The 26,402-nt window shown below is 44.7% G+C and overlaps 1 protein-coding gene across 16 annotated transcripts in view; it reads right to left on the minus strand.

Moving 5' to 3' along the window:
- The window catches only part of ABTB3 (ankyrin repeat and BTB domain containing 3), a 505,725-nt gene that overhangs the window by 20,866 nt on the left and 458,457 nt on the right, over positions 1-26,402 (minus strand). For 15 of the 16 annotated variants that reach the window (XM_074375114.1, XM_074375117.1, XM_074375115.1 and 12 more), the window contains 8 exons: positions 24,570-24,735; positions 22,387-22,476; positions 20,338-20,439; positions 18,292-18,385; positions 18,036-18,171; positions 17,127-17,347; positions 15,497-15,675; positions 1,874-1,979 (listed from right to left, as the gene is read on the minus strand). In XM_074375114.1, the coding sequence (XP_074231215.1) occupies positions 1,874-1,979; positions 15,497-15,675; positions 17,127-17,347; positions 18,036-18,171; positions 18,292-18,385; positions 20,338-20,439; positions 22,387-22,476; positions 24,570-24,735 (1,094 nt within the window). The remainder of the gene's footprint in view (positions 1-1,873; positions 1,980-15,496; positions 15,676-17,126; positions 17,348-18,035; positions 18,172-18,291; positions 18,386-20,337; positions 20,440-22,386; positions 22,477-24,569; positions 24,736-26,402) is intronic. The other variant, XM_074375113.1, reaches the window with a different exon arrangement.

The following is a 26,402-nucleotide window of genomic DNA, read 5'->3' on the forward strand; positions in this document are numbered from 1 at the left end:
TCATTTATATGACCTGACTGGTCCTACAGAGATGCCAGTTTGGGACCTTTGCCACTACTCACTCTTTCCTTTAAAGCAGGCCCCTAAAGAACTACTATTTGGCAATCTTTACATTATCCCAGCTTGAAATGTATTGAAGATGCACTCTATGCTCTCTATTTCACTTATTAATAACTATAATATACCCCTTTTCTTTCATATTGTGAGTTATGAGCCTCTCAGGTCTGCCTTTCTTCTGTTGGTGCTAACTCAGAATTCCAGTGATTGGCCAGGAAACCAGGCCCTTTTAATTGATGATCAAAGAAATCTCAGCACATTCAGGTGGAAAAAAATGTACCCTCCTCTCCTACAGCTAGAGGAAAGCAGATTTTATGCTGCATCATTGAAACAGCCCTGGCAAATGTTTACTCTAACAAGGGTGTCTTGTAAGACACCAGACGTCAGAGATTATTGCCATGTCTTGGGAATGAAACCTTCAATCTCCAAATCTGTTAATTTGATCAGTCTTTATAATTTGTTGCCCTGATAGTATTGTAATTAATACCTGTTTTCTAAAGGTATAACTGCTTGCCATTTTACAGTACATCCTGGTTTCCCACATGAATGGGCATAAAGAAAACCAGCCAGCCTTTGACTGCTAAATTTTTCACTTTAGCAAAAAAGTTGTGGCACTTAAATTAACACATTAATGACAGGAATAAAAATAGTTTAAAACTGTTTCATAAATTCAGCCTTTTCACTAATTTAAACTAGCTAGTCTGTCTCAAAAGTAGGGGTTTTGCTAAAGGATAAGAGTTTTGCAGATGCTTCCATTTCTCCAATGTTTCCCAGCCTTGATAGGAAAACGAAACAGGAAGTAGGACAGTCCCCAACCTTCATCAGAAAGGGAATCCTTTAACTTTAATATTTTATAACTCCCCACGCAGCGAGGAGACAGGTCCTTGCCACAGAATAGCTCTGTTTCAGGCTGATCAACCATGTTACAAGTGGACCCAGGATTCTCCGAATGAAATCAGTGCCTGATGGAAAGTTTTCGTCTGGAAAATCCCAGCAGCCAGGACTGGAGCATGATGGGGTTACGGCTTGGGGGGAAACTGGGTTCAACCTCCAGTTCCAGCTGAACTCATGCTGCAGCCTCTTCAGAGCCTCCCTGTCTGCAGCCGTGACTTGGGTTGACACTGCCTGCCTCCTGCAGTGGCCCAGGGATTGCTTGAAAGAGGGTAGGTCAGGGGCTTGGCTGGAGCCCGTTCAATGCAAGTGTCCAAGCAGAGTGAAAAGTGATGACTGCTACTCTGACGGGATTTTAGGGTGTCCAGTCTCCTCACTCAGGTACGGAGCCCTCGTGCGCATGAGTGTGCGTGGTGTGTGTGTACATGGTGTGGGGAGGGGGTAACACTTGCTCGTCTCTCCTCCCAGTTCCCTGCATAAGGACTTCCATTAGGGGGACGCTTCTGGCCTGTCACTGTCCCCTGCATGTTCCATCTCAGGGAGGAGGGGCTTTTTAGAGGGGAGACTGGGAAGAGCAGACAGGCACAGAGCAGCTTCTTTGGGACTCTACCTGGCTGCCGGAAGTGCGTGGGCTCGGGAGGCCTGGGAGGTCTGTCACTGTCTGTGACTAGGGGAGAAAGGGGATCAATTGGAGGGACAAGGTATCGTCAAGTCTCCTTGTCCGCATCCCCAAGGCATGTTCTCCAAATAGCGTAATCACATAACAAAGGTGATATCCTAATCTCCACTTGCCTAACTCATGTATCTACCTGTTTGCCCCCCAACACTCCTACCTTCTTTTATGGTGTTTGCTTCCTCCCTGTCCTCAAGTCACAAAGCACCAGTGAAGCGCACGCAGGGCAGAGCCCGGGAAGCACTCACTTACCCAGGCGCGAGGTCTGTTTCCGTTTGATCTCTGTGAGCTTGGGGATCGGGTAGGGCCCATAGCAGTGAGTGAAGATGACACACAGTTGCTGGCTGATCACTTCGTTCTGTGGAAAAGAAAGAACAGCACACCTTGCTGGGGGCTGTGCACGACCTCATCCAAGCCATTGTGTGAGAACTGATCCACCCCTCTCCCTGCCCCCAGGCGAGAGGAACCCACAGCCTTACTGCACGTTCCAAGAGCAATTCCCTGGGCATCACACGTTCACTTTGCCCAACAGGCCCTGGATTTACTTTCTCTTTTTGTCCAGTCTCTTTCTAGTGGGTTCATTGGTGGAAGTTTAAGGTGTAATTAAATCCTTCTCTCTTGCTCCAATCACTTCTTCACTATCCATTGGAAAAAAAATTTTGTGACTCATAGAGTGGAAAATAAATTTTTACCCCAAACACACCTTTATTAATGTTCCAAAATTCTAGAAGCAGCTAATTATCCTGAAAATAGCAGCAGGAAGCCCTTTTAGGCCTGTGCCCGTGCCCTTCATTACCAAGACACAAACGCTCCTGATTCGGTTTTCTTCCGAATTTGATTCTGGTGCTGAGGCATTTCCGGATCCAGGAGTACTCAGCTGAATAGCTTTCTCCAAAAAAAAGTGTGTGTGTGTGTGTGTGTGTGGGAGGACAGCTCTGCAATGCAAAACTACAGCTGCCCAATTGCTCAGGGAGCCTGATTCTGATTGGCCTCCGTCCTTCACGTTTTTTCCTCCTTTCCTGTTGGGGCCCACGCTGTTCATTAACCTCCCTCCAACTGCAGGTGTGCAGGAGGGCAGCCAGGACTCACAGCATTTGGATGCTTTTGAGTGGGTAAAGGTGGTTGAAATGAGGGGCTAAAACAGTGGTTAGATAGATAGAAATTTAAAATATATTAAGAAAAGTAGGCTATAACACAGTTTGTTTTATTTGGAAATAAAACCCTACATATATATTTGAGTTGACAGATATGTATAGCAAAAGATCTGGAAAAATAGAGTAGCTGCCTCTGGGTGGGATTATGATGTTTTCTCTTTTCTTTTTAATCCATAGTTTCTACAACAAACAAGTGTTGATTTGGTAACAAAAACAATAAATGTTATTTTCGATTTTAAAAGATAGGTTTGGGACTACTACTGGTGTCAGCAGTTCAAGCTATTCTGGAATCTACTTCACTGTGTTCCTGAAAGAGGATGACAGCTCAACAGAGGAAAAGAAAATCTAACCCTTTGATTAAAGTGGATGAGATCCTAGAAGGCGACATGTCACCTCAGACAGGATCCATAGAGGTGCCTAGTGGGATGTAACCATATTGGACAGAAGGGATTCCACTTTCAAAGATGCTGCCTTATGACCAAAAGGTGTTACAAGCTCCTCTCACTTAACACTCACAGAGTGAGTGACTGTCTCATGGCTCCAGGTAGTGGTTTTCAAAGTGTGGTCCCCAGAACAGTGGCATCAGCATCCCCTGGGAGCTTGTTAGAAATGCACACCCTCAGGTCCTGTCCCAGATCTTCTGACTCAGAAACGATGGGGGTGGGGCCCAGCAATCAATATTTTACCAAGTCTTCTGGTGATACTGATGCTCCCTTAGGTTTGAGAACCACAAGTTTCATGTACTGAAATTCTGTCTTGGGCTAGGGGCTGTAAATTTGTTTCCTCTGGTCTCAAGCCATGCCACACAAATGTGCTTCCATTGACCAGCGGCAGCAGTATCTCCTGGGGGCTTGCAAGAAATGCAGACTCTCACCCTAGGCCCACTGAATCAGAATCCACATTAACATGCTCTACAGGTGACTCCCAGGCACACTAGTGCTGGAGGTGCCCTGTGTGGTAGGCAGAACTATGGTCCCTAGAAGATTGCGGGCTCTAATCCCCGGGACTGTCAAGGTCATGAGATACCACACCTGTGAGTAGGTTCTCTTTCAGGGCAAAAGGGACTTGGTGGGAGTAATGAAGGTCACTAACTAGATGACCTTAAAAGAGGGTGATTACTTTGGATTATCCGGGTAGGCCCAATGTAATCACAGGAGCCTTTAAAATTAGAGGTGGAAGACGAATTCAGAAGGGATGGGGGAGAAGAGGAAGCCAGAAGGATTGGAACCTGAAAAGGACCTGATACACTGTTGCTTGAAGGCAGTGTATCCACTTGGTGACTTGAGAGGGAATGCAGGCACTGACACTAGGAGCAAAGTGTGACCCCCAGCTGACTCCCAGCAAGGAAATGGGACCCAGTTCTACAACCACAAGGAACTGAATTCTACCCAAGCCTGAACAAGCTTGCAAATGGATTCTGCCCCAGTGTCTCTAGAAAGGAACCCAGCCCTGATTTTGGTCCTGTGAGACCCAAAGCAGAGAACCTAGCCAAGACACTGTGCCTGGACTTCTGACCCATGGAAACCATGAGATAGTTAATGGTATTTTATTACTGCAGCAATAGAAACTAATATAGCAATCTAGATTTTGCTTCAAGTATTTCATCATCACTGTGACCCCAGAGTGCCAGACACACTGTGGATGCTCAAAAAGTAATTGCAAATCACAAGAAAGACAAGACCTGTGACCCACAAGATGCTATGTGCAGACCACGTGACCAATGGCGCTGGTCTCACTGTCTGCACTTGGGTTTGTCTTCGGAGCCTTGCTGGTGAGTCAGACCCTGCCTCACCACCTTGGTGCAGGGAGGAATGAAGATCCACTTCTTGGACTTGGTGATCCTTAAGAGAGGTCTGAGCAACCAGTGGACCCTTCTGTGGGGCTTTTTTTTTTTTTTTTTTTTTTGGTGGTGGTGGTTATTTAATTCAGTTCAACAGGTATTTACTAAGCATCTTAAGAGGTGACCTGCACTATGAAAGGAGCTGTACTGGGGCCAACAGAGCAAGATCCTGTCTCTCTAGGAACTCACAGCTTGGCCTTGCTTCCTAACTTCAATATGTCCTAACTTCAACCTGAGAAGGGAAAGATAAGGGCTGGCAACGTCTGTTCAAATGTTCAGTCCTTAAATACTTAGGAACTATCTGGGAGGAGCATAACTCCCTACTCCAAAGTGAGGGATGCATATCACAAATCGATTCCAAAGAGCAGTCTGGAAAGTGTGGGAGGTGGAAAAGAGTAAGTTTGTGATGGAGAAACTTGGCGAACAGTACCTCAGTCATGTGATCAAGGTCATGGTCACCAGTGATCATTCATATTGATAGTATGAACCCTTGATGTGATGAGAATGGTACTTTACTTCTGTGATCTTCCTCCCTAAACCCACGACTTCAGTCTAAATCATGAGACAAACGTTGCATATTCCACTAGAGGGACATCCTGTAAAATATTTGACCAGTACTCCTCAAGAAATGTCAAGGTCATCAAAAACAAGGGAAGTCTGAGAAACTCTATTAGCCAAGAGAAGCCTAAAGAGGCATGACAACTAAATATAATGTGCTGTCCTGAACGCAATCCTGGAGCAGAAAAAGCCAGTATATACAAACTGAGGAAGTAGGAATAAAGTGTGGAATTTAGCTAACAATAATGGATCAATGTTGGTTCACTAATTATAACAAACATCCCACACTAACATAAGATGTTAATGGAGGAAAGCAGGTGAGGGGTTGTATGGGAACTCTCTGTGCTATCTTCTCAATTTTTCTGTAAATCTAAAGTCATTCAAAAATGAAGTCTATTATTAAATTAAAGTCTGCCTAAATAGGAGACAGAATAAGTATGATGAAAGCACTAGAAGTTCAGGAGAGAAAGTGAAAGAGGAAGGGTTGAGGGTTAAAGTGGACATCAACAGTTCCCTGGGCTTGATTAATTCATCCCTCAAAGGTTCATGGGAGAGGGTATAGCTCAGCGGTAGAGTGCGTGCTTTGCAGGCACAAGGTCTTGGGTTCAATCCCCAATATGTCCATTTGAAAAAAAAAAAAGGTTCACAAATGTAAACCTTTCCCCACACGCTAAGCTTTGCCTCCACCCATTCATGAATTCTTTCTTCAAATATTTATTGAGCATCTGCTAACTGCCAGGCACTGGCAAGGCCCTGAGTGTTGGCAGCTGTGAAGGAAGATGGTGATGAGACGGACACCAGCACCAAAGATGCTGTCATTTCCAAGGCTTCCTGTCCACTTCTCTTTCAGAGACCAGTGCCCCAGGAGAATACTCTGCACTGTGTCCTTGAACTGAGTCAGATGCCCACACTCACCTCTGAGCGGCACGTTTCAGCTTGGTGCTCTTAGGTCGGCTCTGACCTGGGAGGTGGGGCAGCCCGGAGAGGGAGGCCTGGACTGGGAGGGGCGGGCCTGGCCAGGCCCAAGTACACAGCAGCAGGTTAGCAGTTAGTACTGGCATGCCACTGGGTACGTTCAGGTCTTTCATGGAAAATGCTGAGTATGTGTTCCTGTAGGATGAGCTCGGGACCTTGGGACTCAGAACTGTGCAGCTCCATAGAACTAAATGGGAGTGAAGTGAAGTTCCTAACACCACAGTTACCGGGAGACCCTCCTGAGAGGGACTCCTGTGGTTTCAGGGCTGATCTCTTTCCCTTCCTCCGCTGACCCCTCACTCCTCTCCTAAAAAGATACTGAAACACTTTCTTTTCTTCACAAAGGAGTGCTAGGATTGATCCCAAAGTCCATTTTCAGGTGGCTTGGGTAGGGGTTCTTTGCAGTGGTTAAAACAGGGACAAGGAGGCCAAATGGGGCTGGGTCCCAGTCCTGGCTCCTCATTCACTAGCTCTGTGACCTTCGGAAAGTTGCTCACCCTCTCTGAGCTTTGGTGATCTCTTCCAAAGTGGATTAAAAAAATGCCTGCTTGGTGAGGTTGCTATGAGAGCTAAAGATGGTACCAGTACACCATCAAGTTGAATCGAAGGGAAGTGCTGAGATCTGACCATTTTTTTAACCCACCAGAATCAAGAGAATGTGGAATTACTGTTACTTTCTGGAGACACTGGCAGTCCACCATCAACAGTGATTTCTCCCTATAGAGGCCTCTCCCTTGGGATGTGCTAGGCTGACTTGCAAGCAGTGAGTCTCTCTGTGCTGTTGCACACCTGGTACAGGTGGAGGTGGGAAGGGTCCTCACCCTCAGAAGACTTCATGCATGCAGCCCTAGGTCTCTCACACATTCCCTGATCTAGAGTTGTGCGTAAGATGAAACTGAACACACAATGAAATTAAATGCTTTTAAGTAGTTATCCATGTGTTTTGATATGTACCTTCTAGTCACAGCAAGTGATGAGGGTTTTTGAACTATGGTAGTAATATAATGTTTCCTTTCTAAATACATTTAAGGGAAGATAAGTTGATTTAAAGAAGAATATCAAGCACATAGTAACCAGTGAAAAATATCCTTTAAGCATGAAAGGGGACTCAGACATTATGAGATGAAGGAAAACTAGGAGAATTTGTCACCAGAAGACCTATCCTAAAAGAAGAGCTGAAGAAAGTTCTCTAAACAGAAAGGAAAGGATAGAAGGACTCTTGGGATATCAGGAAGAAAGAACATGGTAAGCAAAAATACGGGTAAACATAATAGGTTTTCTTTCTCCTCGAGTTTTCTAATTATGTTTGATGGTTGGTGCAGAAATGATAAGTGTCTGATGTGGTTCTAAATATATGTGTAGATTAAATATTTCAAGATAATTATGTCATAAATTGGGGAGGGTAAGGGGACATAAAGGGAAGTAAGGTTTTTATACTTCACTTGAACTGGTGAAACAATGATACCAGTAGACTGTGATGGTTTATATATATGTTATATAATACTGCAAGCAACCACTAAAAAAACTGTACTAAGAGATACACTCAGAAACACTACAGACAAATAAAAATGGAATTTTAAAAATGTTCAAGAAGCTCACAGGAAGGAAAAGAAAAGAGAAAAACAAAAGGCAGAGAGACCAAACAGAAAACAAAAAATAAGATGGTAGGCTTAAGCCCTAATGTATTAATAATTGAATAAAATATTAATGGTCTTGATACACCAATTAAAAGACAGAGACTGGCAGAGTAGATGAAAAGCCCAAATATATGCTTTTTACAAGAAGCTCACTTCAAATCTAGAGAAACAGGCAAGTGGAGAGTAAATAATGGAAAAAAATGTATCACATGAACACTAATCAAAGGAAAGCAGGAGTGGCTATATTAATATTAGATAAAGTAAACTTCAGAGCAAAGAAAATTAGCAGAAGCAGAGAGGGACATTATATAATGATGAAAGGGTTAATTCATCAAGAAGAGATTGCAGTCCTAAATGTGTATGCACAAAACAACAGATCTGCAAAATATGTGAATCGAAAACTGATAGAACCAAAAGAAGAAAAGACAAATCCACAATTACAGTTGGAGATTTTAATACCCCTCTCTCAACTGATAGAATAACTAGACAGAAAATCTGCAGGATGTGGAAAAACTCAACAATACCATCAACCAAAAAGCATCTTACTGACAGTTATGGAACACTCCACTCAACTACAGCAGAACAGTATTTTTAATACCCATGAAACATATACCAAGATATACCATATCCTGAGCCATAAAACCAAACTCAAAATTTTAAATGGATTGAAGTAATACAGAATGTGTTCTCTGACCACAATGGAATCAAACTAGAAATCAATAAGAGAAGAATAACAGGAAAATCTCCAAACACTTGGAAACTAAACAACATATTTCTAAATAATTCATAAGTCAAAAAGGAAGTTCCAAGGGAAATAAAAAATACACTGAACTGAATGAAAATGAGAAGAAAACATATCAAAATCTATGGTACACAGCCAGAGTAAAGCTGAGAAAATATATGTATAGCATCAAATGTGTATGTAAGAAAAGAGGAAAAGTCTTAAATTAATAATCTAAGCTTTTACCTAAGGAACCTGGAAAGGGGAGGGTATAGCTCATTAGCAGAGTGCATGCCTAGCATGCACAAGGTCCTGGGTTCAATCTCTAGTACCTCCATTTAAACAAACATACAAACCTAATTACCACCCCCTCCCAAAAAATAAAGGAAAAAAAGAAAAGAAAAAAAAAAACCTGGAAAAAGAAAAGCAAAATAAACCCAAAGCAAGCAAATAGTAAAGATAAGAGCAGCAATCAATGAAATTTAAAATGAGAGTAGTAAAGACACAAATTAACAAAATCAGGAATGAAACAGGGATTATCACTACAGACTCTGTAGACACCAGAAGGATAATAAGGGAATATGATGAACAATCCTACACACGTAAATCTGACAACATAGATGAAATAAGCCAATTCCCTGAAAAACATGAGGTACCCCAACTTACTCAATATTAAGTTGATAATTTGAATAAGTCTATAACTATTAAATGAATTGAATGAATTTGTAATGAAAAAAAAAAAAAAAACAAAAAAAACTCCCTTCAAGGAAATCCCCAAGCCCAGATTGAGAAGGAAGAAATAAAACCATTTCTACAAGCAGATGACATGCTTATCTAAGAAGAAAATCCAAATCAATCTACAAAAACTCCTGGAACTAATAGATGAATTCAGCAAGGTCACAGGATACAAGATAAACAACAAAACAACAAAAATCAATTATATTTCTATATGCTAGCAATGAACACATGGACAACAAATTAAAAACATAATATCATTTACAATTGCTAAAAAAAGAAATACTCATGTGTAAATCTAACAAAACATGTCTAGGACTTGTATCCTGAAAACTCACAATACTGATGAAAGAAATCAAGGAAGATCTAAATACACTGCGAGACATACCATGTTTGTGGACTTAAAGACTTAGTAAAGATGTCAATCCTCCCTAAATTGATAAAGAGATTTAACACAATTCCTATCAAAATCTCAGCGAGATTTTTGTTATTGTTGTTGATATAGCAAATTTGTTCTAAAATTTATATGGAAAGACAAAGAACTAACATAGCTAAATAAACTTTGTAAAAGAAGAATAAAATGGGAGGGACCAACCTACCCAATTTTAAGAGTTATTTTATAGCTATAGTAATCAAGACTGTGTGGTATTGGTGGAGGGACAGACACATAGATCAATGGAACAGAATGGAAAATCCAGAACAGACCCACACAAATATACCTAACCGACTTGACAAAGGTGCAAAAATAATTTGATGAAGGAGAGTCTTCTCAGCAAATGGTGATGGAGCAGTCAAACATCCACTGGCAAAAACTCCCCAAACCAAAAAAACCCCAAACCCAAACCAAAAACAAAACAATTTTTATCTAAATTCCATACCTCATACAAAAATTAACTCAAAATGAAAATGAATCACAGACTTAAGTGTAAAACATAGAACTATAAAACTTCTAGAAAAAAAAAATGCAGGAGAAATCTTAATAATTTAGGGCTAGGCAAAGCATTCTTATACTTGACACCAAAAGCATAATCTCCAAAAGCAGGAAAAACTGATAAATATGACTTCCTCAAAATTAAAAGCTCTGTGAAAGAGACTGTTAAGAGGATAAAAAGACAAGCTACAGAGTGGGAGAAAGTATTTGCAAACCATGTATCTGACAAAAGACTTGGTACCTAGAATATGCAAAGAACTCTAAAAATCCAACAGTGAAAAAACAACAATTTAATTAGGTCCTGGGCAAAAGATACAAAGACATTTTACTGAAGAGGATATACAGATGGCAAATAAGCACATGAAAATATGTTCAACATCACTAGCCTTTTAGGGAAATGCAAATTCAAAGCACAGTAAGATACCACTTACACATCGATCAGAATGGCTACAATAAAAAATAGCAATAGCACCAAACAGTAAGGATGTGGAGAAACTGGATTACTCACACTTTTGCTGGTAGGAATGTAAAATAGGACAGCCACTCTCAAAAACAGTTTAGCAGTTTCTTTAAAACTAAACATGCAACTACCATACAACCCAGCAATTGCACTCCTGGGCATTTATCCCAGAGAAATGAAGACTCATGGTCACATTGAAAACCTGTGCAGGAATGTTTATAACAGCTTTATTTGTAATAGCTCAGAAATGGAAACAACTCAGAAGATGTCCTTCAGTGGGTGACTGCGTAATAAACTACTGATCAGTCCATTTCACAGAGTACTACTCAGCAACGAAAACAGACAAACTACAAACACATGCACAGACCTGGAGGAATCTTCAGAGAACTATGCTGAATCAGAGATTCCAATCCTAAAAAGTTACATACTGTGTGATTCCACTTAAATCTCATTCTTGAAATGACAAAATTAGAGAAATGGAGACTAGATGAGAGGTTACTGGGGAAGGGGGTAGAAGCAGAAGGGATATGGGTGTGGCTATAAAAGGAGGGATTTTTATGGTGATGGAAATTTTCTGCATGTTGACTGCATCATGTCAATATCTTGGTTGTGATATTTAACTATCATTTTATAAGATATGTAGGAAACAAAGTATCTCTGTATTTTTTTCTTACAACTTCATGAGACTCTACAATTGCCTCAAAATAAAAAGTGTAATTAAAAAAACTCAAATACCTCAGTTTAAAAAAGTGGGAAAAAAAAACCCTAAGAAAGTTTATAAACCATGAGGTAAAAACCCCCCATATAGCTCATGTCTCACTCTTGTCTAAAACCTCCTGTGGTGTTGCATTCAGTGCACATGGAGGGAAACCCCAACTTTCCACCATGGAGAGAGACCCCATGCAATCTGATTTCATCTCCTACACTTTCTCTTGTGTCCCACTGCTTCCATCACATCACCTTCCTCCTGCTGTCCCAGCACATCAATATGTTCCCACCAAGAGCTTTCAGCTCCTGCACTTCTCCCACTTGGAACGCTTGTGTTCCAGACCTCTGTGTGGCTGGAGGTTTTTCCTCACTTACCTGGTTGTTCAGATACTACCTCCTCTGGGAGACCTTTCTTACCATTCTGTCTACATTAGATCTTGCCTGCCCCACCTCCCATTGTTCAAGTTCATTTCTTTTTGAAGCATTTATCATGCTTTCACTCTCTTTCACAGATTTATTTTCCTTGCTTACTGTGTGTCTGACCCTCCCCTGGACACAGTAAGCTCCTGGAGGATAAAGAACATCCCATCACCAGGATAGCATAGTGGGTACTCATGACAACAGAATGAATAAATGCCCAGAAGAATTATATGTGGGAGAGATGGGTCAGGAGCTCTCTTTAAACAGATGTATTTTAAAAAATGACTGTAGAGGGGTGGGACATATAGCTCACTGGTAGAGTGTGTGTTTAGCATGTACGAGGTCCTGGGTTCAATCCCACTACCTCTATTAACAACAACAACAACAAAAAAAACTATTGTTCTACTCCTGGAGAAATCTAGAGACACTGAATTCTTTTAAAGGTAAAATTTAGTAGTAGGGGCAAAAAAACACATCTGCAAGTAGTTTTCAAGTAATGTATGACCGACCATGAGTCAAGGACGGGGAGAAGGCATCAATTCACTTTACAGGACAGCTGTATTGCTGTGTGTTGACCATAAAGTGAATTTATTTATGGGACTTCTATATTCTTATCCACTACTCTGATACAACCAGGTATTTGTTCACACAGAACAGAAGACACGATTTGAACAGGAATCCATTAGTAGAGGGAGAAAGAACAATGCTGGCCAGTTAGGTGATGTAAGGCCACTACTGTCCTCCAATAGGGCACTTTCTGATGGCAGAGCTTTGCAGCACTTTGTCAACTCTCTGAGTTTCTATACCACCATCTCTTTCCGGTCTTTTGACCATAGGAATATCACCAGGCTTGGGGAATGCTTGACTTCACACTGCAACCATGGGAAATTGATCACTGATTCAAACTCCCCACCCCCGCCAACCGCCAACCGCCCACAGCCCACAGCCCCCCGTGGACCCTGCACATGATGTGTAATACCATATTTCACCAGTAGGGGCTGCCATTAATTCCACCATAAGGGCAAATCTGACTGGAACGCACCGTTTTTCAGAGACTGTCCCCTTCGGACAAGGAGCTGCCCTTGCCCTGCCCCAGGCTCCCCCTATTCTCCAGGATCAGTGCAGCTGACTGGGAGTAGCTCTAGTCCACATCTCCTGGCAAAGGCCCCTCCCTTCCTCTCTACCTACAGCTGCTGCTGTCAGAGCTGTTGGCTGCCCTTTGGTGGGTAGTGGCTGAATGGGGCTTAAGGGAACTGCTGGGGTGCTAGCAATGTTCTATCTCTCAGTCTGGGTACTGATCACATAGGTAAGTTTACCTTGTGAAAATTCATTAGGCTCTATAGTTATGATCTGGGCACTTTTCTGATGTATGTCATACTTCAAAATAAAGTTTACTTAAAACATCTGTAGATGAAATATCCTTAATATATAGGATATCTTAGTAATTTCTGGAATCCCCACTATAGCCTAAAGAAGGAAAAAAAAAAAAAAAACCCAAACCAAAAACCAATTAGAACACCCTGGGAACAGACTGAGCAATGTTTTTCATTAAGGTAGTTTCTCACGTAATTTCAGGCCTTACTTATTTCTTTTCAAGTTATGGAGTCGGGGGTGGGGGTTGAAGGGTGAGGGGCAAGGAGAGTTTGGTTTTGAAATGCTTCCAGCAGGTTTTGCTCTTTGTTCAATCGCTGAGACTCATTACCCAAAGGGCTGGCACACCTGCTCCCATTTTGGTCTCAGTGGGGCTTGATATCAAGCATAAATCCAGCCCCAGGGGCCCCAGAGACTCTGGGGCTAGTGAGAACTTCTAACGCCACTAGCTGTGGACCCCAGGCCAGGTGCTGCAAGGCTCAGAAAGCAGAAGGGTGTGTTTTCTGCTGTGGGGCCACTCCTGCTGTCTGGAGAAGGCTGCTCCATGCTCCCCACTCTCCACTTTTGGTAGCTCGTTGGCCAAACTTGGCAAGAGAACTCATGCTGCCCTTTTGGTTCAGAGGCCTATTTCCTTTAGACTTCACAGTCTCCACTGTCTTGGAGGGACCCCAGAGTTCTGCAAAGCCTTTTCTGGGGCAAAGGGATAAGAGGCTGGTGCTGGAGCTAGACTGCCTGGGTTCAATCCCAGCTCTGCCACTTACCAGCTGTGTGACTTTGGGCAAGTGAGTCACTCTCTCTGTGTCTTGGTCTCCCCATCTGTTAAATGGGGAATAAGAACAGTACCTCCTTCAAAGATTGCCTGTGAGGATTAAATGAGTTATCCTTATAATATGCTAAGAACAGTTCCAGGCATATAGTATATATATAATATATATTTAGCTTTAAAAAATCCTCATTTGTATCTTGATATCATTCATTACAGAAGGGGTCTGAGGCCAGAGAGTTTGGGAAATGCTTCATTGCCTTTGTGAATGAGGGTATTCAGGCTGTGGTAGAGATATTCGGGTAACTCTGTCCTGAAGTGGGGGAGCCAATATTCAGCCTGTTCACAGGTCGCTATTCACAACTGGTTGTCATCTGGGCTGCAATGGGGTATTAAATATTTTGATATCATCCCTGCTTAAAAACACCCCTGGGAAATACTGGAGGTCCCACCTCCCCTGGTGAGGCCATTTTTATGATGGAGATCACTTGTAAAGCACTTATTAAGGGGCAGGGACAATTGATTCATTGTATCTTTACAACCACCCTAAGAGGTTAATACAATTACTGTCTCCATTTTCAGGTGGGGAAACTGAGGCAGAAGGAAGTTAGGTAATTTGACTAGGTCACAAGGCTAGTAGGTGGCAGAGTCAGGTTTGAATCCCTGCAGTTTAGTTCCAGAGTCCATGCTCTCAACCACTGTGCTACACTGTCCCATGTGGCCCACTGAGAAGCCTGGGGTATGTGATGGTGGCCCACAAACTCCTCAGAGCCTCTCAGGCAGACAGGTCCTCCTGGTGCTGCCATGGCTGCAGTGGTGGGACATTTGCCACGGTCTCCTCCTGCCCTTGGCTCTCCCCACCCTGGGATGGCTGGGGGATGGTCACAGACACATGCCCATTCTCACAGTTCTCCACTGACACACACATGCAACACACTGCATGGCCCACCAGCAGGACTGGATGTCCATATGGAATAGCCAAACACGTGACCCTGAAGAGATTTTTTTTTCAGAGCTGATCTCCTAAGAGCCCTCCTGTTCTGAAGGGGCTGCAGCATTTCCCGTTGCTGGGAGTGTAGTGTAAGCAGGAATTCGGAGGCTCCTCGGATCCTCTGACCTGAAAAGCTTTCTCAGGGCGTAGCCTTCCAGGGACCTTGGCAGGGTCTGCATCCTGTTGATCCAGGGAGCTGCACCCATTTTTTTTTCCAGCAGATTCCTAATGTCCATCCAGCACCTCAGTGACAGCTTCTCTGACCATCTCACACCCCTCAGAGCTTGTGCCATCCCACTGTTTCACAAACCACCTCAGATGTCCCTGGGGCACACATGTGGGCTTTTAGCTCCCCAGCTTTCACGCATGTTCCCTGGGTTGGAAGATACCTTTTACTTTGCCCCATGTGCCCAAATGCCTTGGGATATAACAGGCCCCGAGCAAGTGGCTGCCCCACGAATGGCTGCACGAATAGCTGGGGTACATCTGCACCAGTGCAGCGACTGCAGGGCTCCTACCAGTGGGCAAGGCCAGGCCCAGGGAGTACTGAGATAAGAACCCCCGGCCTCGGTCTCTGCCCACAATCACAACGGCCTTGGGCCCCCTCGTACCTTGCTCGCTTTCAAGATCTCGAACATCAGGGGCAGGCCCTGGGTGATGAGCTCCTCCGTGTACTCTTCCTCCTGAATGGTCTTAAACTCCTTTAACAGGCACTGAATGAGAGGCCTACGGTGCTGCTGGAAGGCGATCCGCAAAGACTCCAGCCATGTGTGCAGGGTCCATGGGACACCTGGAAATGAGGAGAGTGGGTGGGGAGGGGAGGGCAGGGCAGAAAACAACCAGAGGAGAAGACATGTTTTTATCTGGAAGCTGGCTTTTTCTGGGGACATTTCCAAATTATGAGACCAAGAGACCAATTTTCAATGAAGTATTGGTTTTATTCCCCACAAAGACTTGCAGAAGTTGAAATTAAAGGTTGTAATTCGATTCCCTTAACTATGAGAGTGTCCAGTTCTGCATGCTACTCGTATTATCAGGAGCTGCATTTTATAAGATATAATCATTGTGTAGAACACTGAAATTATAATGCACACTCTTTATGCAGATTGCATTCTTCTGATTTCTGACTTCCTTCATCTCCATTCCTTCTACATCCTGTGCCTAGAGCTTAGTGCTGGTGAAGCCCACGGGTGGACCTCACCACCTGCTGCTCTGGCCAGGGTGGATACTGACATCTGAATATGAAGACACAGGAGGATACCGCTGCTGCTGCTCCCATGTGCAAAACCACATTTCCATCTGCAGGCACTTCATCAGGTCTTCCTCTCCTAATAGAAACCTATCCAGCAGCTGATTGCTGCGATTTGCTTCTCCCCTCTCTCAGTGAGGCACTTACTACTGTTTATAACAAGCACACTATTCAGAATCTCGAATTCATAATCATGCTAAACAGGCTCCCAGGGCAATTGCATACAGGTCCCACATACTAAACAGCCACCCTCCGAGAGAGGCCCATTTCCAGAATAGCATCAGGGGCCCCTCTTCAGGGCCTCAGCCCACCTTGACCTGCCACACCCTGTGTTGACAGCCCCTGTTCCGTCCTGCTATTCCCCTGTCAGGGCTAGCACCACTAGATGGGTGAAGGTTGCCCTAACCTGTTCCCCAGACACATGGAGGAGATGGCCCTGGGCTAGCTCACTCAAGGAAGAGCCACCCTTCACTCTTCCTGAGAGTGGCTTTACCCCTGAAGCTCAGTGGGTGGAGCCCTGCTTGGGAAGGGACATCCTCATCTTAGCTGATGCCTGCTCTGGTTCCTGGATTTGGGTGCTCTAAGGCAGCGATTCCCCAACCACTGGGAACCACCTGGGATGATTGTTAAATATAAAGATTTCCAGCCTTTATCCATCCAGACCTTCAACAGAAGAGCCTCTGGGTGTAGGGCCTGGCAATCTGTATTCAGACAAGTTCCCCAGGTGATTCAAATTCCTAACTCAGGGTCCAGAGTTTGGGAATCGTGGAAAGGTGAGCTAAAGATGGGACTTCGGGGCTGGTGGGATGCTGCTGTCTATGGGGACGGTGTGGGCATCATAGCTGGGAAGTGCTCCAGTCAGCAAATAAGAAGTTCCCTGGGCCATGTGGGGTGTGTGCACGTGTGTGTGTCTGTGTGTGTGTACGTGTGTATGAGAGACCTGCAGCTGGGCGGTGGCGCCGTGCCCAGCAGTGTAGGGTCCCCAGACTGACCTATGCTTCTGATATCAATTGTGACATCCACGTAGCCATGCTCAGCGCTGTGATACATGGCCTCCCTCAGGGCTCTGAGTTTGGCCTTGCTGTTGCGGCTGGCACACAGGGGGGGCGGGGCTGTCTCCGCCAGGTCAGTCCCCTCGGCCAGAATCTCCTCCAGGGACAGGATATCACTCTTCTCCTTCTCTGGCTGAGCGAGCAGTTTGCGGAACACATTCCTGTCAATCATAAACCCAGAGAGGAAGACACTCAGAGAGGCAAGGGCTGTGCCAGGGCGGGGGTGGGGTGGGGGAGCGGGGAGACACTCACTTGGGACAAGGGGCAACAGGGCCAACTCCGGGGTGGTGGTTTCAGAGGCCTGGTCATGAGCACTATGTCTTGTGGGTGGAGCAGACAGTGGGGCATGACTGGCTGTGTTTCCTTGAGGACAACTTGGAGCTAGGTGCTTTCCTCAAATATCTAGAAGGTTCTGGAACTCTGCTCTTTTAACTGTCCACCTGTAGTCCCCACATCATGAATTTGCTTTACTTGGGGTTATGTGTAATAAAATCTGAGGGGGTAAATCCTGAAGGAAACGCAGATGGGAAGTAGCCAAATATGAGGGGTTTTATTATTTTTTAAAATGGTCTCCTCACTTCATGACGGGGGGTGTGATGTGCTCTGACCAATAATGGCGAAGAGTGACATCTCTGTGAGGGGAAATGGATGGGAATGGATGAAACAAGCCAATCCTGCATGAAGGTGGCTCTCACCAGAAGTCTGGCAGTTAAGGTCACTGGCTGGCCCCGGGGCTGGACTGCCTCTGGGCCCCACATCCAGAGATGTAGTGGGTCTGGGGTAGGCCTGGAATCTGCATTTTTAACAAGCACCACTTGGGACCTTGTGGCTTGGCCCATCCTAGCCTACCTGTGTCCGTGGGCTGCAGCCTGGCTGAAAGAGTTCATATCACCCTGGGGGGTGGTAGAAATTCCATTCCTGTACATGGTTCCTATCAGGGGGTCCGCGCCACGCTCCAACAGCAAACTAACCAGCTCAAAATTTCCTGCAAGCCCAGAGAAGGGGGTTTTATAAGAGAATAAAGCAAATACACAGTCAGTCACAGACACATCAAGGACCAAGGTGGTGGAGCCCCTTGGCTGGGATGAACATCAGCAACCCTTACCTACGGCAGCTGCAAGCTGGAGGGGCGTTTCTGAGTAGTTTTCCTCGCCATGCTCCACAGAGCCCTCCACCTTGGCCCCAGCATCCAGGAGGAGCTGCAGAGGAAGAGTGGCCATTGAGATGTTTAAAGGACACGCACATGAGGAGATGTCAAGAAAAGCTGGTGGAAATCAGTGTGATGCCAGTGTTCCTGCCCTCCCTCTGGGTCAGTGACCATGTGCACAGGGTGAGGGCAACTGCACCTCAGAGGATGAACTGAGAGCCTCTTGTATCTTCTAGAACCTTGGATCACTCAAAGTGTGGTCCACGGACAGTAGCACCAGCATCACCTGGGAGCTTGTTAGAGATGCTGGCTCTCAGGCCCCACTCCAGACCAAATGAATGAGAATCTGCATTTTAACAAGTTCTTCAGGTGATTTATATGTACATTAAAGTTTCTAGAAGCACTGAGCTAGAAGCTCATGGCACAGAGTACAGGAGGACTCCCTTTTGGAGTTGGTGACACGAAGCCTCAGAGGGCATTAGTGGAGTCTCAGAACCACAGAATCTCAAGAGTTCCGAAGGACTCTGGTGACCACCTGGGCCAACCAGGGCAAGGAATCCCTTCTAGAACACCCTGGATGGCTCTAAGGACAGCTAAGCAAATGCTAAATTTCCTGGCCAGCAAGATCAGTGAATACAGTGGCAAAGTGAGCTTCCAGGAGTGTTGCTTCATATGACTATTCTGTGCATTCTCTAAGATAATCAGGCTTCTTAAAAATGGAGATTCTGTCCATGTATGATCTCACTCACAGTGAATGTGCTGTCATCACTGCTCATGTAAAATGAGAGGGAAACACCTGCCTTCTTAACCACCTGTCCAGGCCTACTTGAGGGCACAGTCAGGAAGGGGCTGCCTACTTGGCATTCCATGATGTGTGCACCTGCAGTGGAGAGATGACCTTCTGCTTGGCTTTGCTTGGCTGCCTGCTGCTCCTACTCCTGGTTTAAAGGCTGGGGATGCCACTGCATGTTAAGGGATGGCATTTGTGTCTACTAGGACATACTTCGACCCTTTTTTTCTTAGATTCCTCCACTAGGAGTGGACTGATCATGATGTCCTACAGGCAGAAGCCAGCTCTCGGTACGAAAGTCACACACTCAACTTCCTGAAACACAACTTTAGATCTGTCTTAAGGATTCCCCTGACCTAGGAAGCAACAAAGGATTCCTATGGAACTCCAACATTGCCTAGTGGTCCCTAGTACACTATTTCCTGCTCTACATGATTCTAAGAGGCTTGGACCACATAGAAGATGACTTTCTGATATGCCTGAAGCTCAGCACTCACTATGGGACCAGGTGTGGTCAGGCACCTGGATGCCGATCTCTTTTTTTTCCAACTAAGTGAAGACCAAGTTTAAGATCTGAAATATACTGAATAGTTACTCATTGAATACCAACTCTACAACAGCCAGAGAAGGTGCAAGCAAAACACACTTACGTGCCCAAAGGACTGTGGATGAGGACATCTCTCCATACTCGGGGAGCTGTTTCAGAAGACACACGTGAAGACCCTACACTACCCTACTGGATGGGATTCTCCATAAGTGGGATCCAAGCAAGTGTCTTTCGAAATTGCTTCCTTGGTGATTTGGATGCTTCTCTGCACTGGTTGGAAACCACTAGACTCTATGCAAATACGGGGCACATCTAAGGGAAGGCTCTAAGGTCTCATACCAGCCAAGTCATATGTTCATGTCACAAGCAAAATCCACAAAATCATAGCTCAGGCCCCACCCCCGAGCAACTGGGAACAACTTGGTAGGTTTGCCACTCTGCGTGTGAGGCTGCATGTGGGTATGTGATAAGTTCATATTGGTTAAGGCTAGGTCATATAGGTCATTATATATAATATTTTCATTCATATGATATGAATGTGCTACATTTAATTGCAATTAACCAATATGAATCTCTTAGGGAATATGCATGCTGGGAGAGTTGCAGATTTGCATAATGGAAGAGGTAAAATTAAAGGTCAGATGTGGATAGGGAAATATGTTAATACCTGAACTACAGGAATATGTCCATGCAACACAGCAAAAGTCAGAGCCGTCCAATGGCGGGTCTCGGGGTGGACGGATGGATATTTATGAGGAGTACTGACAACCTATAAACAAATTGAAGTTATTTTCAAAATGTGACCTTGACAATACTTAGACTAGCAAATCTGACCTATCTGTGGCTGGGCACATAGGCTAGAGATGTACAAAAGGACATCCTGGAAGGTGCCTTAGGAAATGTTGGCAATTCAGGGTAGTGACTTTATGTCCTCCACGCATAACAGGGATTCCTTTGCTTCTCATCTGAAGAGTTAACTGGATGACTTCTGACCACCTCTGAGGTGCCTCAGAGAAGCTATAATGGTGGCTACAATGAGCCAGCTCCCCTGCCTGTCTCCTCTTTCTGCTTAAGGGAGGGTGGTGCTTCTGAGAGCTACAGGTTGTGACAGTGTGACATGCCACTACCATCACACCCACACCTTTAGGGGAAATTCTTGGCAGTGGCAAACCCCAGGCAAGGGGAGGTCTGCTTCAAGCTTTCAAGCCAAGCAAGACTACCACCCATCTGATGGAGAAACATCATCATCTGGTCACAGCTCACTCCACATTGTTCTCATTTCACTCTTCTGCTGGCTTCCTGGTTGACAAGGACCTTCATGCTACTGGAAACCTAGGCACAAATCTTCCCTGGGTGCACCACAGGTGAGCAGTCTGATACTGGTCTTTCCATATAGGGGCCTCAAAACATCCCAGGTCAAGAGAGAGGTGGCAGGACAGCTGAAGGCTGGGGTCCTGCAGGATTGGCACCTACGCATGTTTTTTCTCCCAAACATTCCTGAGGCCATAGAACTGAGATACCTGCTTCATTTAGAGCAGTTGAGTTCACTAATCACTAGCCAGGGGAAGACCTTGAGCTGGGAGCTATGGGATGGGCTAGAGGATCAGAGGATCCCACCAAGACCCAAAGCTGGGAGCCCCTGTAGGGGTCTGCACGATGCTTGGAGATTCGTAGCAGGGGAAAAAAATCCCTGATACTTGAAACTTACAAGATCCAAGTGGTTCTGGATCCAAAACCATGTCTATTGCCTGTTTTCCTCAGATGAATATAAAGCTCACTAATTAAAACACACACACATACACACACACAGTACTGAGACTACAAAAGCATCTAATTTTGAACTGAAAAAGTTTCCTGGGGTTGCTGAGTTAGGACTGCAGCCTGTCAATCTTCCCAGCCTCTGAGACTGACAATATTAGGCTGCTGGAGACAGTGGGTCTTAAGACAGCATAGAACATGGTCAAAAAGTGTGATTTCACCTATTACAAGCCTTGAGTGGGGGAACCAATATTAACTGAGTCCTAAACTGATGTTACACTCTGTATTTATCTATTCCAACAACTCCGTGAGATGGGTGCAATTATTCTCTCATTTTGCAAATGGGAACACGGGCTCAGAAAGGTTAAACGACTTGCCCAAGCAGACAAGCAAGTTACTAAGACTCAGCAGTTTCAGAATTTGAAGCCACATGTCAAATTCTAAAGCCTGTGGGGGTACGCTTTCCACTGTACCACACTGCCTCACTTTATGATTAGCTTTAAGACCTGTGGCTTCAATTGGTCAGGGAGGTGAGCCAATCAGGATTGGGTGGGGGAGGGTGGGAGATCTAGGGGAGCTACACCTTAGCTCAAGGATATGGGCCAGCTTTGTATTTGGCAGAGGAAAGGCAGATGGCTCAGGAGAGCTCTCTCTGCCCCGTCCGGGAAGGAATGGGTCAGCAGGAAGAATCAGAGACTCAGTACAGCTAAGCCAAGGGAAAAGCTGGTGCCCCCTGCAGCTTCATTGGTTGTTTTTACATGAAGCATGCTTGCAGGCAGCTCCTTGGAGTTTGGTTGGGCTGAGGCCTCAGGATGGAGGAAATGCAACAGCTGATCTGACCTATTTGCTGGACTGAGCACCCTCAGCGGTGGCTCTTGGGAGAAAAAGCCCCCCTCTCTTTGCTCGCTTTCCCCGGAGACTGCCAGGCCAGGGGCCCTACAGCACTCTGCACCCTCACCTCCACATTCAGGTCAGCTCCGGCATCCAGCAGCATCTGAACCATCGCCTCGTCCCCACGGACGCAGGCGTACATCAGGGGGGTCATGCCCTGCAGTGAGTTAAAAACCAGAGAATGGAGAAGGTTTACAAGGTGGGTGTGTCACTCAGCGATAACAAAAGGAACATCTTACTCGTGTGAAGGAGGCTTTGCTTGTTCTCAAAATCCAGCATGAAAAAGTAGATGTACAGCCCTATGATGATGTGTTAAGGTCACAATCCTCCATATTTTGAAAACCAAAATAGAGGCAAGAAGGGAACACAAGTTGCCCTTTGTTTTGCATTTATCTTTGCTTAAGTTGGAAGATTTTCATTCGTCTGTCTTAGGGTGCAACAGATCTAAGAATGCTTGCTAAAACAAGAGGCTGATTTCAATGGAAAGCTCTGAGGAACTTTCTGGATTCTGCAATATCAGCCTTAAGCTATCTAATTGGTAGACACTGTTTCCTTGACATTTTCTCTTTCATAATATAACACTTTGCTCTGTATAAGCTGCTGGTCAGTGTCAAGGGAAATTGGATGCCTCTGAGTATGTCCAACACCACATCTGCCTTGGTGTTAATATGTACAAGCAAAAGGCAAGTGAATGAGGAGTGGCTTTTAGGAGTTCCATATTTGCCCCTGATTCTTGCTTATTACGAACAAAGTACCACAATCAACAAAAGGATGGATTTTTCAATAAACAGTGTTGTGAAGGCAGCTATTTGGGAAAATGTTCAAATTAGAGCCTTATATCATACACCAAAATCATTTCTAGTTTGATTAGACATATAGAGAAAAAAATTAAAACCATAGGAGACATCTAACTGGATCCATTTCCAGGCATAAAAGTAATGGAAGAAATCACAAAAGAAAAGTATTGCAACACTGAGAACATAAAATTGAAAACATAAACAAAATTGAGGTAAACAATAAATTGAGGCATCTGTCACATTATAACAAAGTGTTATATGCCTAATATATAAAAAGCTCTTCTAAGTAAAGAAGAAAAACAATTAAGCGCCAATGAAAAATAAGAAAAAGATAAGTAAAAGATTTATAGTGAACACAAATAATTGGAGAGTGTGCATGAGGAAACAGTCTCTGGGAAAGTAATTTGAGGTGGAAAACCTTATGCATTTAAGCCATAAGATGCATTTAAGCCACTATTTCCACTTTAAAAATTTTTCCCTAATCAAATAATCAAAGATTTGAACAAAGACTTGTTTAAGTATATTTTCTAAGCATTATTGATATAAGTAATTAGAAGCAACCTAAGTATCCAACAACTGAGGATGGTTGGCAGAATAAATAATATGACCATTTTATGTAGCCATTAAAAGTGATTTTAATGCAAGAATATTTAATAATATTGCAAGTAACTTTAATACAAAATATTGAAAAAAGCAAGATATAATAAATCTCTGTTTTAAAAATATAATATGTGTGTGTACTGGGGCTCCTTGGTGTTGTTCAAGAAAACTATTAGCTGTTATCCCTTCCTTGGAACTTGCTGCATGAGCTGCCCACGTGAGAAGAGGCTCCATCTGTTCCTCTGACCTTCCATCTAGGGCTCACATGGAAAACTGCTGTTTGTTTGCTCTGTCCGTGACATCTTCACCCACACACGGTGTCTCCCCAGTAGACACACAAGCCTCTCCCTGCCTCTCTCTGAGGTGCCTCCCAGGGTCCCGCAGAATGACTTTTGTGTATCTTAAACATACCCTGAAATTCTGGTGATAATCTGCCTGGACTTGTTCTGTGATGCAGTCACAGACAGGCAGGCAGAGAACTAATTTTAACTATGCCAAAAAAAGGACTTGAAGGACACATGCTAAATATAAATGATGGTTATTTAGAAGATGGCATTATTTCCTTCTGGCATAGGCCTATTTTTCTCTATTTTTCCATTTCAGCTGCAGTGGTCACATGCAACTTCTATAAACATGAATAAGGGTATTTTTATAAGATATTTAAAAAACTTAAAAAAAAAAAAAAGGAAAGAAAAAACTTAAAAAACCCGAAAAAACAACCAAAAAAACCCACCCTAATTCACCAGTAGGGGGAGCCTCTGTCCAGTGCCTACTGTTTTCATCTTGCCCTGGGGTGGTGCATGTGGTGGAGGTGGAGGCAGGGTCCTGTTCAGACACTTGGAGGACCCTGTACCTGTTCACTCATGGTGTTGATCCCATCAGGCCCCAGAAGAGACACTGCTTGCTTCACCAGGTCTGTCCGTCCACAGTTCAGCATCCGGAAACCGAGGTCCTGCTTAAATTTGGCTTCGATGGCCACCGCGTCCAGCTTCCGAGAAGCACAAAAGCAGTCGTCAGCCCTAAGGAAGGGAGAGATGGTCAGCTGGGCACAGCAGCTTCCCCAGGGACTGGTTCTTGAGGGCCACAAGAGTTAAGAAGCACCGAGGAGACTTCCATTTGTGTCTCATGTCAGTTGCCTGTTTCTAGGCTCCACTTAGAACAGGAATATCCCTTAATCTTCCTTCCTTTATAACTGCTGTTTATCTGTCTTGTCTCTCTGTGCTCCCACAGCATAATGAGCTAAGAATAATGGCTAATGTTTACTGAAAGTTTACTATGGGCTAGGCACTCTGCTAAACTCTCTACATAAATTAATTCTTTCACTCCCCACATAACCCCAAGAGGTAAATACTATCATTACCATCTTTTTTAACCCATAAGGGACTTGCCCAAGGTCACAGTGAGCCAGCAGTGGAGCTGGGATGTGAGCCAAGGCAGTCTGTGCAGAGCTGGCCTGGGTAGCTACTGTGTCACCCCGTCCTCCCATCATAGCACATACTTATTTGCTTCTTTCCTTGTCTGACTTCCCCTCTAGGCTGGCGACTTCTGGGAGCAGGGACCTTGCCTAGTGAGTCTCTGTACCCCAGTGCCAGATAGCACACAGAACATGGAGGTGTTAAAAACGTTAGCTGAATGAACACAGAATTGCTGGATTCTCTACTTTTAAAGTAGAAGCAGGGCAGAGACTTGGCAGGATGATATGAGAGTACAAGTGGTGAAATGTATGGAAAACTAACCGGTCAGCTGGGTACAGTGAGTGAGGGGAGGGTTGGGTTGGGGGAGAATCAACAGATTCAAGAAGCAGACACAAATTCCGCTTGTAAAGGATGTTACTTCCTTCTCACAGTGAACTGATCAGTCAGTTATTAAATCAAATCACCAAGCAATAGGTGCACCATGCCTGGAAGGGGAGAGGGTGCAGGCACTGGTCATGACAATGCTGTGTGGCAAACCCAATGACTGGGGTGATCAGAGACACGCACCAAACAGAGCCTAGGGGATCCAGCAAGGCTTCCTGGCGGAGGTGACCCCTAAGCTGTGTCTTAAATAAGGAGATAGGACAGAAGGGAGAAGAATTTGGAGCAGGGCTGGTATGAGCACAGGGATGGCGATGAGACATGGCTGGCTATGAGAGGTTATTTAGGGGGATTTTAGTGTTTCTGAGGCACAAACTTCCAGGCAGAGTGATAGAAGCTGGGGGGCGGGAAACTTTACTTAATCCTAAGGCTACAGACTTTATCCTAAAAGTCACTGAAGGTTTCTAAGCAGGCAGGTATGGTTGGACGGCCAACTCTGGGAGAGTGTGGAGGATGGATTTGAGGGGAGCTGACCCTAGAAGGGGAAAGATGTGTTAGTGTTAAATGAACTGGCTGAACGGACAGAAGTCACTGCCCAAGTGAGAAGTGACAAGGGACTGCATGAAGGCAGTGGGCGCTAGGGTGCAGCAGAGGTCAGGGATCCCGTTTTCTCTACCTACAGGTGCCCATTTCTCAGATGATGGCCCTTGCCTGGAGGCTGGTGAACCACATGCCCTTGCATCAGCTGGAGTCAGCACTGTCGCAGAAACATGACCCTTCATATTCCTGCTCTTTGCAATTCTGAGCGTGGGAGCTCAGGAAAGGAGCCAGGGGTCCAGAAATCCTGGTTACATTCCTGCCTGTAACCCACTTTGCGGCATGATGAAGGA

This window comes from Camelus bactrianus, chromosome 12 (genome assembly GCF_048773025.1).
Source record: "Camelus bactrianus isolate YW-2024 breed Bactrian camel chromosome 12, ASM4877302v1, whole genome shotgun sequence".
Classification (NCBI taxonomy): Eukaryota; Metazoa; Chordata; class Mammalia; order Artiodactyla; family Camelidae; genus Camelus; species Camelus bactrianus.